Raw genomic sequence first — 14044 nt, forward strand, 5'->3', positions numbered from 1 at the left:
TGCTCCAGCATGGCTGCAGTCAAAATGAATGAAACAAGTAAAAGGGTATCAGTACCATAATTATCAATATTTCCTTTTACAAGTTATTTAAATTAATTTTATTGTAATGAATAAATTGAAAATTGTGGTCTCTAGTTATTGTTATTTGAACTACACATAACTCTGGATATTTATAATAAATATCTTTTTTTGTGGATTATATAATAGATAAAATTTTATTTAAATATCACAAGTAAATAGCGCAGTATAGGTGCAGGAGTGGCTGTGTGGTAAGTAGCTTGCTTACCAACCATATGGTTCCGGGTTCAGTCCCATTGCATGGCACCTTGGGCAAGTGTCTTCTACTATAGCCTTGGGCCGACCAAAGCCTTGTGAGTGGATTTGGTAGACGGAAACTGAAAGAAACCTGTTGTATATATGTATATGTATGTGTGTGTATATGTTTGTGTGTCTGTGTTTGTCCCCCCAACATTGCTTGACAACCGATGCTGGTGTGTTTACTTCCCTGTAACATAGTAGTTCAGCAAAAAGAGAATAAGTACTAGTCTTACAAAGAATAAGCTCTAGGGTCGATTTGCTCGACTAAAGGTGGTGCTCCAGCATGGCCGCAATCAAATGACTGAAACAAGTAAAAGAGTAAATAAAGGGGCTTAATAGTTGTATTTAATTACAAAATTTCGAGTATAGAGATATGATTTATATATCTATTTATTTGGTTGGGAAGCAAACTTCCTAGCACTCGGCCACACGTGTTGACGATGACAGCACTTCTTTGTAGCCACCCAACTACTTTAACAATCCAACCACTACACCTTTGAATCTCTAAATGTGCAATGCTCTCTCATTGGTGAAGGTATGTAGCTTAGTGGTTAGGGATATTCAGCTTAGAATTGTATGGTCACGAGTTTGATTCCTGACAGCATTCTGTTTCCTTGAGCAAGGCATTTTATTTCATGTTGCTCTAGTCAACTCAGCTGGTGAAAATAAGTTGTACCTGTATCTCAAAGGGCCAGCCTTGTCACATTCTGTGTCATGCTGAATCTCCCTGAGAACTATATTAAGAGTACGGTAGTCTGTGGAGTGCTCAACCACTTGCACGTTAGTTTCACAAGCAGGCTGTTCCATTAATCGGATCAACTGGAACACACATTGTCATAAACGATGGAGCACTTTAAGCATTCAGATATTGCACCCTTTACATACACAGCAAGAATTAAAATCCAATTTGAAATACCAATCAGTTATTATCATTGTTTTTTTTTGTTTTTTTTTAATGTATTTCAGCCCGGACACTGGACTAATATGCTCTGACCGAGGCCAGTGTGTGTGCGGTGTGTGTATGTGTGACAACATCAAATCTAGTAAGGACCGATTCTTTTCTGAGCAGTACTGCCAGTGTGATGATTACTCTTGTGACATCATTGATGGTAAACTCTGTGGAGGTAAGCACCTTTGTTACTCTTTTGACTATTCTTTGATAGTTTCTATGTATGTATGTGTGTATGTGTGTGTATGTATATATGCAAGCATGTATGCAGAGATGGGCAAATGTAGGTATACAGTTGTTTGATGTGAGTGAAATTGTTCTTTTCATTTCTCTATTTCTTTTTTTATAGGATAAGAATTCTGTGATTCTATGTTCTTTGATGTGTTATTTCAGTCTTTCAGGTGCTCAAACTGATGGCCTTAAAGGGCTGAAATACATACAGGGGTGGGCAGGGGTGATTATACAGTTGCTTAATATGTCGACTTCAAGGGCACATAGACCTAGAAGTGCTCAAACTGACGACCTTCCACGTCTGTGCACTCTTGAAGTCAACATATCAAGGACGTTGTAGCTTAGCCTGTGACTGATATATCTTTCCTGAACTTCTGCAAGAGAATCCAGAGACTTTAGATTTTAATTTGCTGAGGTACCTCAGCATTAGGGATATTGTCTTCCCAGATTTAAGCTGTTGTGAGACAGTTGTTTAACCCTCTGTTAGCCCTGTTCAAACAAACTTATGATCCAAAGTATTCCATCTGCACTTATTTGCCATTTGTTTTCAAATATAATGTACCTAGGACTACCATTATTTAATATGTCTTTTCTTTTTTAATGATAGATGTCTATGATTTGAGGGAGATTTGGCAACTATTTTTGTAGTTGAGTAGACTGCATAGGGTTTCTTTCATTGCCTTGTGAGAAGGGTATATTGACATGCTATATTGTCAGCTATTTTGACTGAGGTTTTGATATGTTTTGTTGAAGTCTGTTGTCAGGCAGGTGTTTTGACTACATCATGTTGAAGGCTGTTGTGAAGCAGCTGTTTTGACTATGTTATGTTGTAGGTTGTTGTAAAAAAGCACATCATATTATAGGCTGTTGTGAGACAAATGTTTTGAATATTACAATGTGGGCTGTTGCAAGGCAGATGATTCAACTTACTATATTGTAGGCTTTTGTGGAATGACAGTCTTCATATGTTGTTTACACTGTAGGCTGTTGTGAGATGGTTTATTGTAGCATCGACACAGACACTTGTTCTTTGTGAACGTTTTGATACCAACCCAGCTGAAACCGGCTCTGGCTCTGTGGTACAAATGTCTTGTTTTCAAAAGTTCTGAATTAAAATCTTCCACCAAATCTTAGTCACAATTTATGTTCCTAACACTCGCTTAATGATACTTAAGTTATTTTGCTAAATTCTTTGTTATATTTAAAATTAATTGAAAGAAACACAGAGCATCTCAAAATAAATACAATAATGAAAGGGCTAAACCTCAGAAACTCCAAAGCTGTTTTCTAACATTCATCCTGACTTCTTATTGTAGGAAGTAAACAAGGTGTGTGTAATTGTGGAGTCTGCAAATGTAAAGATGGCTTTGAAGGTCCAAACTGTTTATGTTCCACAAATAATAGCACATGTATCGCTGAAAACGGGGTGAGTAAAATGTTACAAATAATTCTCACTTGTTGTTCTTGTTGTTCCTTTTACTTTTTTCAGTCACTGAACTGCAGCCATCCTGGGACTCAGCATTGTTCTTTATAATATCATATTTGAAGCAACAAACCTCTTACATAGTTCAAAGCAAAACATTAATGAAGCAATAAACCTCTTACATTTACGACACATAAATCCACTGTGAGGCAACAAACCTCTTACACAAGTCAATACAAATTCAGCAAAACAACAAAAATGAGGCACAAAGCCTCGTCAATCATTTACAACCCTTCCTGCCTGACTAGACTTCTCGCCTCAGTCAAACACCTGGACGGTGTCAAGTTGGGCCGTTTCAACACTCAATTAAAAGTGTCCTCTGGGAAGGAGTTCATTATCCTGCACAGATCAGTCTCCCGTATAATCTCTGCAGCCACCTGCGAAGGCCAGTCAGGGTCCTTCGTGCAGGACAGAACCCCTTCCCTTCGTCCCTTCCTTTTAAAATTCTTAATGAAGTTTTCTATTGTCCCTCCCTTATGGAAGAGGACCACAAACTCCTCCTCCACAGCATGGGAGTGATCTACAGTTTCTACCTTCAGTGGCACAACTCCCATGGAAGGTACTTTGGCACATGCTGGCAGTGTATCACAAACCGCCAGCAATGTCCCGTTTTTCTTTTTTCTTTTTTATTCCCATGAGCCACGGGAATGTGGTGTTCCTCTGCTTTGTAAGAAGGCACTTACCCAAGGTGCTACCTTGCAGTAGAACTGAACCCAGAATTATGTGGTTGGGAAGTAAGCTTTTTACCACACAGACATGTCTGCATTCATACGTTATTATATTTCTATCTTATAATTTTATAGCTGTTATTTTCTAGTTGAATAGTAATTCCCTTGCGTACATCTCTATATCTGTTCTATCTAGTTGTCGGATAAATTTGCTTGTTTTTTTTTTTTGGTGGTGGGGTTTCTACTTGACACTGTCACTATATGTCTAAAATGAGCTAAACTTTATGCAAATTTCAAAAACAATAAAGAAAAGCTGTAGAGGAAGAATAAAGTTATTAAAAAAAAAGCAAAAACAACCATAAAATATTACAATAAAAATATTTTTTCAGTTCTATATTTAAGAGATGTGGAATCATGTACATTATTTACATTATTTACATTTGACAGATATTTGTCCTCATCTTGTTTGTTGTTAACACGTTTCAGCTGATATACCCTCCAAGCCTTCTTCATGTGTCTTGGGGAAATTTCAAACCTGGGTTCTCATTCCTAAGGTATTTTTCAATATTACTATCATCATCACCACGACCGCGACCACCACCACCACCATTATTATTCAGGTCACTGCTTGGAATTGAACTTGGAATCTTGGAGTTAGTAGCCCGTGCTCTTAACCACAGGCATATCACATTGTGGTTAAGAGCACAGGCTACTAACTCCAAGTTTCTGAGCTTGATTCCAGGCAATGACCTGAATAATAATAATAATAATAATAATAATAATAATAATAATAATAATAGCATCAAAAAATACCTTAGGAATGAGAACCCACGTTCTAAATTTCCCCAAGACACCTGATGAAGGCTGGAGGGTATATCAGATGAGGATAAATATCTATCAAATGTAAATTATGTAAATATATTTTTTGTATTACTTCAAATTATACTGAAAAGGATTGAAATAAATGGAAAAAATGAGCAAGTTCTTCTGACATCTTCATATTATTCTATTTTTTCTGTAACTCATTTTGTTCTAATATATTTAATATCTGTTATTTTCTAGTTACATTGCAGTGGCTCTGCTTAAATTTCTATATTTGTTCAATTATTCTTTCATCTCTGCATATTATTATATTTTATTTTTAATTTCTTCTGTTTGTTATATTATTCTGTCTAATATATCTCTACATCTGTTATTTTCCAGTTTATTTGTAATGGCAAAGGCATATGTGAATGTGGAAAGTGCATCTGTGATAAAGAGAGTCTTCACCGTGGTCCATTATGTGAAGATTGCCCTGTAAGTATTTAAACCTTTAAAAATAAACCATCTAAAGGCTCTTAGTGCATTTTTGACTTCTTTTTTTCCTATATTTTTACCTGTGAGGAATAAAGCAAAACAACTTTACATATATATATATATAAGAGATAATGGTGTCATTGAGACCCAAAGGTGTCAAGTAATGCTGAATAAGTGTTATAGACAGACCGTAGTTAAGTTCCAGATTCAGTAATATTGCAAATAAAGGGTTCAACATTGGTTCTATGTCAGCGTGTGTATATAAGAATATTTTGCGTAATAAGATAAAAAAAACCAAGGGTGTATACATATTAGAGCATTTATAGATAGAAGGTCTTACAGCTGTTTCTAGGATATTAATTAATAATATCCCTTCATTGGAGACGGTGTGAGATGAACTAACTATGACTTAATTTTCCTCTCACACTGTCTCTGATGAAGGGATATTATTAATTAATATCCTAGAAACAGCTGTAAGACCTTCTATCTATAAATGCTCTAATATGTATACACCCTTGGTTTTTTGTATCTTATTACACAAAAAATTCTTATATATATATATATGTGTGTGTATAGTTCAAATTTGCAGAGAACAAAAGACGAAGACAGGTGTAGGAACAACAAGCAGATGTATTAGTTTAACACTCAGGAAGAATGGAAAAGTTTTTTATCTTTTGAGCCCATGCTCTTCAACAGAAAGGATTGAGAGAAAAAAAAAAGTGAGAGAGGATGAAACAAGTATATATATATATATATATATATATATATGTAGGTCCTTATTCAGTTTTATTTCAAGATTTCTTGCCAATAGAGAAAGAGCCTGTTTCTAACCTAGATCCATTGGAATTTCAACATCAAGAGCAAGGTATTTTTGTATGTATATGTGTATATGTGGAAATTTGTATGTTTCATTTTATATATGTATTCTCATTCATATAGTTGCATGCTCATATATATTTAAATGATAAACTTCTGCAAAGTTTTACAGATCTTTATAGTTCCAGTGATGGATTGAATCTGTAGTCTTTAAATTAGCTTTCTCTGTACTGGTTTAAGAAGCCCAATTTCTCAAGAAAGGTATTTAGGCAGGGTGTTACATATCTCAGTGCCCCAATAATTACAGGTATAAACCTGAACTTATAATCTGGATAGAGTAACTGTAGGTTTCTCAATAATTCAGCGTAAATATTTTCTTTTTCACTAATCTTTAGCTTTATGTTAACATCAACTGGGCAGCTGATTTCCACAACTGCACAGTTTCTCTCCTCTATCTCACATCATTATGTCAGATCTATTATGTTAACATTTTATTGAGTGGTATACTTATTTGTATGTATATGTATGTGAGTGTGTGTGTGTGTATATATATACTCTTTACTCTTTTACTTGTTTCAGTCATTTGACTGCAGCCATGCTGGAGCGCCGCATTTATATATATATATATATATATATTTATATACACATAATATATATATATATCATCATCATCATCATCATCATCATTTAGCGTCTGCTTTCCATGCTAGCATGGGTTGGACGGTTCAACTGGGGTCTGGGAAGCCAGAAGGCTGCACCAGGCCCAGTCTGATCTGGCAATGTTTCTATGGCTGGATGCCCTTCCTAACGCCAACCACTCCGTGAGTGTAGTGGGTGCTTTTTATGTGCCACCGGCACAGGTGCCAGATGGGGCTGGCAAATGGCCATGGTCGGATGGTGCTTTTTACGTGCCACTCACGGGGTCCAGGCGAGGCTGGCAATGGCCATGATCGGATGGTACTTTTTACGTGCCACCGGCACGGAGGCCCGTCGGGGCGGGGCGGGGCTGGCAATGACCACGTTCGCTTACGTGCCACTGGCACTGGTATCACAGCTACAATTACCATACACACACATATAATATAATGGCAGTGCCCCAGCATGGCCACAGCTTGTGAGCTGAAACTAAATAAAATTTTTTTTTAAAATATATAAATACATGCATACATACATGCGTATATAACAATACAGATGATGTCCACTACATGTGAGAAATATATATTTATTTTTTTGTTTATTTATTTGTTAACTAATTCTACATTACAGACTTGTTCTGGCATGTGTTCAGAAACTAAACACTGTGTGCAATGCAAAATATTCCAGTCTGGCAACTACACTTCTGAAGTTTGTGATAAACTGTGCAATGACTATGAAATAACTGCCGTTGAGGAACTTTCTGGTAAGAATTTAAAGCAGAATTCCATATTTTTGGTGGCCAAAGAAACTAAAGCTAAGCACTCTTAGAAGGAAATTGTTGTATACAGTGCTCAGGTGCACTACAACAAAGAAAAAAAATAAATGACATAAAACAAAAAAGCCATCAGGTGTACTGTTGGCAGATTTCAGGAAGCATGGAAGTTTTGAAGGATGTAGTGTGTCAACAGTTAATGATTGATTCAAGTAATTTATTCCATGCTTCAACAATTCTGAGCATGAAAAGATGTTTCTGAAAGTCAAGGGTGTTGTGTTGTTTTTTGATTTTATAAGCATGTCCATGAGTATTTGGCATATGGAATTCATGAAGGTGTCCAAGGTTGTTGTTGGAAAGATGATAGATAATCTTGTGGGTGTCTACCAAGTCAGTTGCCAGTCTGAGCTTCAATGTATCCATGCCCAGGGAAGCAAGATCTTCGGAGTATGGTAGATGTCTGGTGGTGGGCATTTGTTATCATGCATGTTTCTGAACAATTCCCAGGAAATCGATATACTGAGCAAGATAGGGATTCCAGACTGATGATTCAAATTCTAAGTGTGGACTTACTATTGTCATATTCAGTTTTTTTAAACAGAGAGCTGGAGAGCAGCTGGCAAAGGTCATACTGAGTGGTGCTGTGGGAAACAAAGTGTTTAGCCTCATTTTTGAAAGAACTTTCTCTCAGAACACTTCTTGTATGATTATTCTTTTGTATTTTAATCAAGGAGGTGCATGTGTTGTTGTGTAGTTGAGAAGCTTGCTTCCCAACCAGGTTATCTTTGGTTCAATCCCACTGCACACACACACACACACACACACACACACACATATATTAGCCTGAGGAAAAAGTTCATGTGCCGTGTTAAAATAATGCTTTTTTATATATTTTTGTAGTGTGTGTTTATTCAGTTCATTATTCTAACATGGCACATGAACTTTTTCCTCAACCTAGTATATATATATATTATATTATATATATATATATATATTATATATATATATATATATATGTATGTATATATATATATATATATTTTAAAATTATAAGTATATGAAAGAATGGAGTTGAACGACTAGTTAACAAATATCCTTTATTTTCGACATATGTTTCGACATATGTTTCGAAGGCTGCATATTCCTAATTCCGAAGGAGTAAGGAGTACATTATGCAGATTTCGGAATTAGGAATATGCAGCCTTCGAAACATATGTCGAGAATAAAGGATATTTGTTAACTAGTCGTTCAACTCCATTCTTTCATATAGTTATAATTTTAAAATAAACATACAAATTTCAGCATGAAGACACGTCGTCTATGCCCTAGGGACGTAGCTTCAACCGTGTTCTTTCTGATGTAAATTTGCTACCCAGGTATTGGTTATCTTTCGAATTATCCTTAATAAGATAATTCATTCAACTACTCAAATATGTATATATATATATATATATATATGTATATATATATAAGTATATATATATGTATGTATATGTATATATATATATATATATATATATATATATATATATTATATATATATATATATAATATATATATATATAATATATATATATATATACATACATACATATATATATATAAATTGATAGAAATGATAAGACAACAAAAGAATGAAAAAGACTTCGATATTATGTATATAGAGGAATGTATCTGTAAATGTAATATGTGACAATTATTCGGTAGCCATGATAAGACTCCAAGTTTCGGATGTCGGGGTGGAAACCCATGCCAGCATCTCTTCAGTTATTGGGCCATCAAAAAAATGCTATTTTTTCGATGGCCTAATAACTGAAGAGATGCCAGCATGGGCTTCCGCCCCGACATCTGAAACTCAGAGTTTTATCATAGCTACTGAATAATTGACACATATTATATATATATATATATATATATAAGTAAGTAAAAGATTAATATCTATTCAATAAACTTTTATTTGTTTATTGTATTTTCCAGCATACCAGCCAGTGTTGTATATGAAGTAAACATGTTGTGTAAATATTCAAACATCGCTATTTTTCTAAATTCTGTTGCATTTCAAATAGAATTTTTGGTCTTCCAAAGTCCTCTTGATGTATCAAGTCAACCTACCTTGTTTTTTGGCTGTAAATTTTGATCTGAAAAATTCAACTTCTTTACTGGAAAATATGGTATTTCCTTTTTTTTTTTTTGTTTCTTTAAATTTTTTTTTCATTTCTTCTTCCTTTTTGATTTTTATTTTTCTAGAAGATTCCACGCGCAAGAAATGTCAGTTTGTAGATGATGACCATTGCACATTCCTATACAAATATTGGTATGAAGGTACCAAGGTTTCAATTGAAGCCAAAAAAGGGAAATGTAAGTAATTTTTTAGTTTTCCTCTGTCACTCTCAATATTGCATTTCCTTGTTAGAGAATTACAAATGGTTAAACTGATACTAATTTGTGGAACTGACACAGTAGCAAATGGGCATCCTATCACCCCTACATTATATTGTGGCCCATTTAATCCTTTAGCATTTAAACCAGCTATATCCAGCCCAAATATTCTTCCCATCTTAATTTTTAATTGGCCAGATCCAGCCTTTCATGCCTACTTTACAATCATCATCATCATCATTTAGCATTCTCGTTCCATGCTGGCATAGGTTGGATGGTTTGACATAGAACTGTCCAGACACCAACTGACTGTTGTGGCATGGTGTCTATGGCTGGATGCCCTTACTAATGCCAACCACTTAACAGAATAATGCACTGGATGCCTTTTACACGCCACTGGCATGGGTGCATTTATGTAGTACGAGCACAGGGGCATTTTAAGTAGCACCATTATCAAAATTGAAAAAATACGAGATAATTTATGATTAATTTATGATTAATTTATGATTAATTCAAAACAATTCGAATAGATAAACATTGCAGTTAAGAGAAGTGAAGGCTCATTGCTGAGTGGTTAAAGTGTTCAGCTCATGACTGTAAGGTTGTGAGTTCTATTCTTATTTCTTTATTGCCCGCAAGGGGCTAAACACAGAGGGGACAAACAAGGACAGACCAAGGGATTAAGTCGATTACATCGACCCCAATGCATAACTGGTACTTAATTTATCGACCCTGAAAGGATGAAAAGCAAAGTTGACCTTGGCGGAATTTGAACTCAGAACATAACGGCAGACGAAATACCGCTAAGCATTTCGCACAGCGTTCTACCATTTCTTGGCAGTTCAATTCTTGGCAACACATTATGTCCTTGAGCAAGACACTTTATTTCACATTGCTCCAGTCCACTCAGCTGGCAAAAATGAGTTGTCCCTGTATTTCAAAGGGCCAGCCTTGTCACATTTTGTGTCACACTAAATCTCCCTGAGAACTGCATTAAGGGTACACATATGTCTGTGGGGTGCTCAGCCACTTGCATGTTAATTTCACGAGCAGGCTGTTCCGTTGATTGGATTAACTGGAACTCTCATTATCGTAACTAACAGAGTGCCACTACATTTAACAGACTATTCTGAAAGCTTAAGGGTTAAAAGTTGAGATTGCTGATGGTGTGTAGTGGTTATTTATCACTAGATACATAAATCTGTCATTGGCAGAATGATTGGAGCATGAGACAAAATGACTAACAGTATTTCATCTGACTCATTACTTTCTGTAGTTCAGCAGCATCACCTTACTGGCACTTGTGCTGGTGGCACGTGAAAAAACATTTGAGCGAGGTCGTTGCCAGTGCCGCTGGACTGGCTCCTGTGCGGGTGGCACATAAAAAACACCATTTGAGTGTGGCCGTTGCCAGTACTGCCTGACTGGCCCTTGTGCCGGTGGCATATAAAAGCACTCACTACACTCTCAGAGTGGTTGGCATTAGGAAGGGCATCCAGCTGTAGAAACTCTGCTAGATCAAGATTGGAGCCTGGTGCAGCCATCTGGTTCGCCGGTCCTCAGTCAAATCGTCCAACCCATGCTAGCATGGAACGCGGACATTAAACGATGATGATGATTCTACTGATATCAACTTTGCTTTTCATCTATCCAGGCTCTATAAAATAATGTACCAGTCAAGTTGTAGGATGGATGGAATTAACTTGCACCCTCCCCTCAAAATAGCTGGCATTGTGCCAAAATTAGAGAGAAGTAATGCTAATAAATCAAATAAAATACTCAAACTTTTCCAGTTGTACAGGGATCCCACTACAAGTATATCAGCGCAAATTCTTGCTACCAGTTGAGAGATTAAAGGTATAGAGGAACAGAGATAGGTGTCTTGCTGTAGATATATGGACATGCCAGTTAGAAAAGGAAAGGAGAATGAGTTAGAGAACATGGGACCACCTGCGATAGAGTGCATTGGTGGACCTGGTCAGCTCTGTGCATGATGATGTCTCTGGGGCCAATAACATGGGATGACTCCAAGCCCCGTTAAGCAAGAGCACGAACCAAGTAAGCAAGCAGCACACACACACACACACACACCACACACACTCATATTAAATGATAAAATCATGGAAACTTAAATTCAGGGCTTTAAGCTTCTGTGTCACCAGTTTGATGGTGCTGTGTGCACTAAGCCTGCACCAGCTGAAGACATGCAATAATCATCTAACTGTTGACCTGAAACTTAAGGTCTTGAATGTAAGTCCCCATACTCATATCATTTAATAAATACAGTCCTCTATTCCCAAAGATATTCAGGCCCATCTCTTTTGTCATTACATGTGGTTTGTTGATACATATACACAGACATGCAGAAAGTAAATAGACACCTTCCATTTTCAAAATCTTATATTTGATATTAATTGGTTGAAAGAGAGGTTCTAGCTACTCGTCCATAATACCCAAGCTTATGCAGATATGTAACACACGTTCTTGGACTAAATTCTAGCTGTTTTGCAATGTCAGAAACCTTCGAATGGGGTTTGTTTTCCACAATTCTCTTCAAACAGTGAAGCTTCCTTTCCGAGGGCCAAGGTCGGCCAGGACGAGAATCTCTTGATTCTTTTCCTCGGCTCTTGAATTGCACTATAATTCTATTAACAGTAACAAGAGGAATTTGAAGATTTTTGGCATTTTTTGTTGGCTAAGACCAGCCTCAGATTGTCCAACAATATAACCTCTTTGAAAATCTGACAGTTGTGCTGAATTTTTTGTGCATGGCATGGTTACTCTTCGTAAATGTTTAATATAATGTCACCTGGAATGAAAAAGAATAATTACGTTGTAAATTCTACACTGCTGTAAACATATTAAGACACTTAGATCAGAAATTTTGAAAATTAAAGATGTCTATTTACTTCCTGCATGTCTGTGTGCATATATATATATATATATCTTGACAGTAGATTGTTTTGTTTTGCTATGTCTAACAGTATTTTCCCTATTTCTAATTATTGACAGCTTGCCCAATTCCTGATTATGTGGTGCCATTAGCTGTGGTAATTGGCATAATATTGTTGGGTATCATTGCTCTTTTGATTTTCAAATGTGTCACAACAATCTATGATCGTCGTGAATATGCACAATTTTTGTTATCTAAAGAAGATGCCAGGTGGAGTCCTGTAAGTTCAATATACCTTATACAGTTTTTATAGTACTTTTAATTCATCTTTTTAATTGTAATTATATTTTATCATCCACGGAGTGGAAAAGAATGAGGTCTTTGCTTATTCTTTGTTTTATTTTATTGGTTTCAACCGGAGGCTGTGGCCATGCTGGTGCACTACCATTAGCATTAATGCTTGTTTATTTCCCAGCCCTGTCACCAGAATTGGCCTTGGAGAAGTAGTGAGTGGGATAAAGCTGTCCTTCTTTGTGTTTCTTGCCATGAGATGTGGGTTCATCTGGTCTAAAAATTTGTCTAAATGTTTTGAGCACATCCACATCTACCTCTTTTTGATCTCTGAGAGACTGAAAGATTATGGGCCTTTTTAACCCTAAGTTGTTACAGTATTGGGTCCTTACTCTGGACAGAAGAGGCAGAGTCTTTTGTACTATGCAGTGGCATCCAGTCCAGTGACTGCTATAGCTTTCAAAATCTAATGAGGATAGTAAAATAAACTAGCTGGAATTTTTTCTACACTAACAGAGGTTAGACAGCATTATTAACCGGTAAAATTGGATATGGTACCCACTAGTATTGTGTATCCCCATGATTGTATATCCCTACCAATCTAATTTGGAAATTTACCTTTATATATAAACATGTATATATATATATATATATACTTCTGTCACAACCTGGGACCTTGAAGACTGCTTTAATGCAAGAAAGTATATTAGTCCCTTAATATTTGATATTCAATATTTCATCTATTCGATAAGACAATGAATACTTCATTTCATTTTACTATATATATTATTTATACTATATATTCTATATTCTACATTAATATTATAAAGAATATAAATAAAACATAAAAAACAGACAGAGTTGGAATTCCTTTGAATAATATATATCCCTCTATACACAATCATACAAACCCCTTATATATATATATATATATATATATAAAGTACAGTAAGTATGTGATGCTCATATAATAATAAAACAGTAACTACATCATGTATATAATTATTATACAGTATATTTTGTCGTATATATAAATATAAATTTGTGTGTATGTCTAGAAAAAACGCTACAACAATTATATATTGTATATATGATAATAATGAAATCTCTATTTCTGTCTGTTACAGCGAGAAAATCCAATTTACAAAGTTCCGAAGTCAACATATATGAATCCATTATACGGGGGTAAAAAATCATACCCAGAATAGCAATATTTCCTGCTCTTCCATGTGATGGTGTCGTACCTCCCTACACTTGTAATTCTGCTTTCAACGTTCAGCAGGAATGGAAAATATAATTTTGTGATGGAGAG

The 14044-nt window shown here is 35.7% G+C and overlaps 1 protein-coding gene across 5 annotated transcripts in view; it reads left to right on the top strand.

The window, feature by feature from the left end:
* Positions 1 to 14044, top strand: part of LOC115219918 (integrin beta pat-3) — a 217450-nt gene that overhangs the window by 203275 nt on the left and 131 nt on the right. For all 5 annotated transcript variants that reach the window (XM_036509625.1, XM_029790225.2, XM_036509624.1 and 2 more), the window contains 7 exons: positions 1285 to 1442; positions 2815 to 2924; positions 4853 to 4945; positions 7028 to 7160; positions 9417 to 9527; positions 12561 to 12721; positions 13860 to 14044. The exon at positions 13860 to 14044 is cut by the window's right edge. In XM_036509625.1, the coding sequence (XP_036365518.1) occupies positions 1285 to 1442; positions 2815 to 2924; positions 4853 to 4945; positions 7028 to 7160; positions 9417 to 9527; positions 12561 to 12721; positions 13860 to 13940 (847 nt within the window). In that variant the 3' untranslated portion in view covers positions 13941 to 14044. The remainder of the gene's footprint in view (positions 1 to 1284; positions 1443 to 2814; positions 2925 to 4852; positions 4946 to 7027; positions 7161 to 9416; positions 9528 to 12560; positions 12722 to 13859) is intronic.

Source organism: Octopus sinensis, linkage group LG15 (assembly GCF_006345805.1).
Source record: "Octopus sinensis linkage group LG15, ASM634580v1, whole genome shotgun sequence".
Classification (NCBI taxonomy): Eukaryota; Metazoa; Mollusca; class Cephalopoda; order Octopoda; family Octopodidae; genus Octopus; species Octopus sinensis.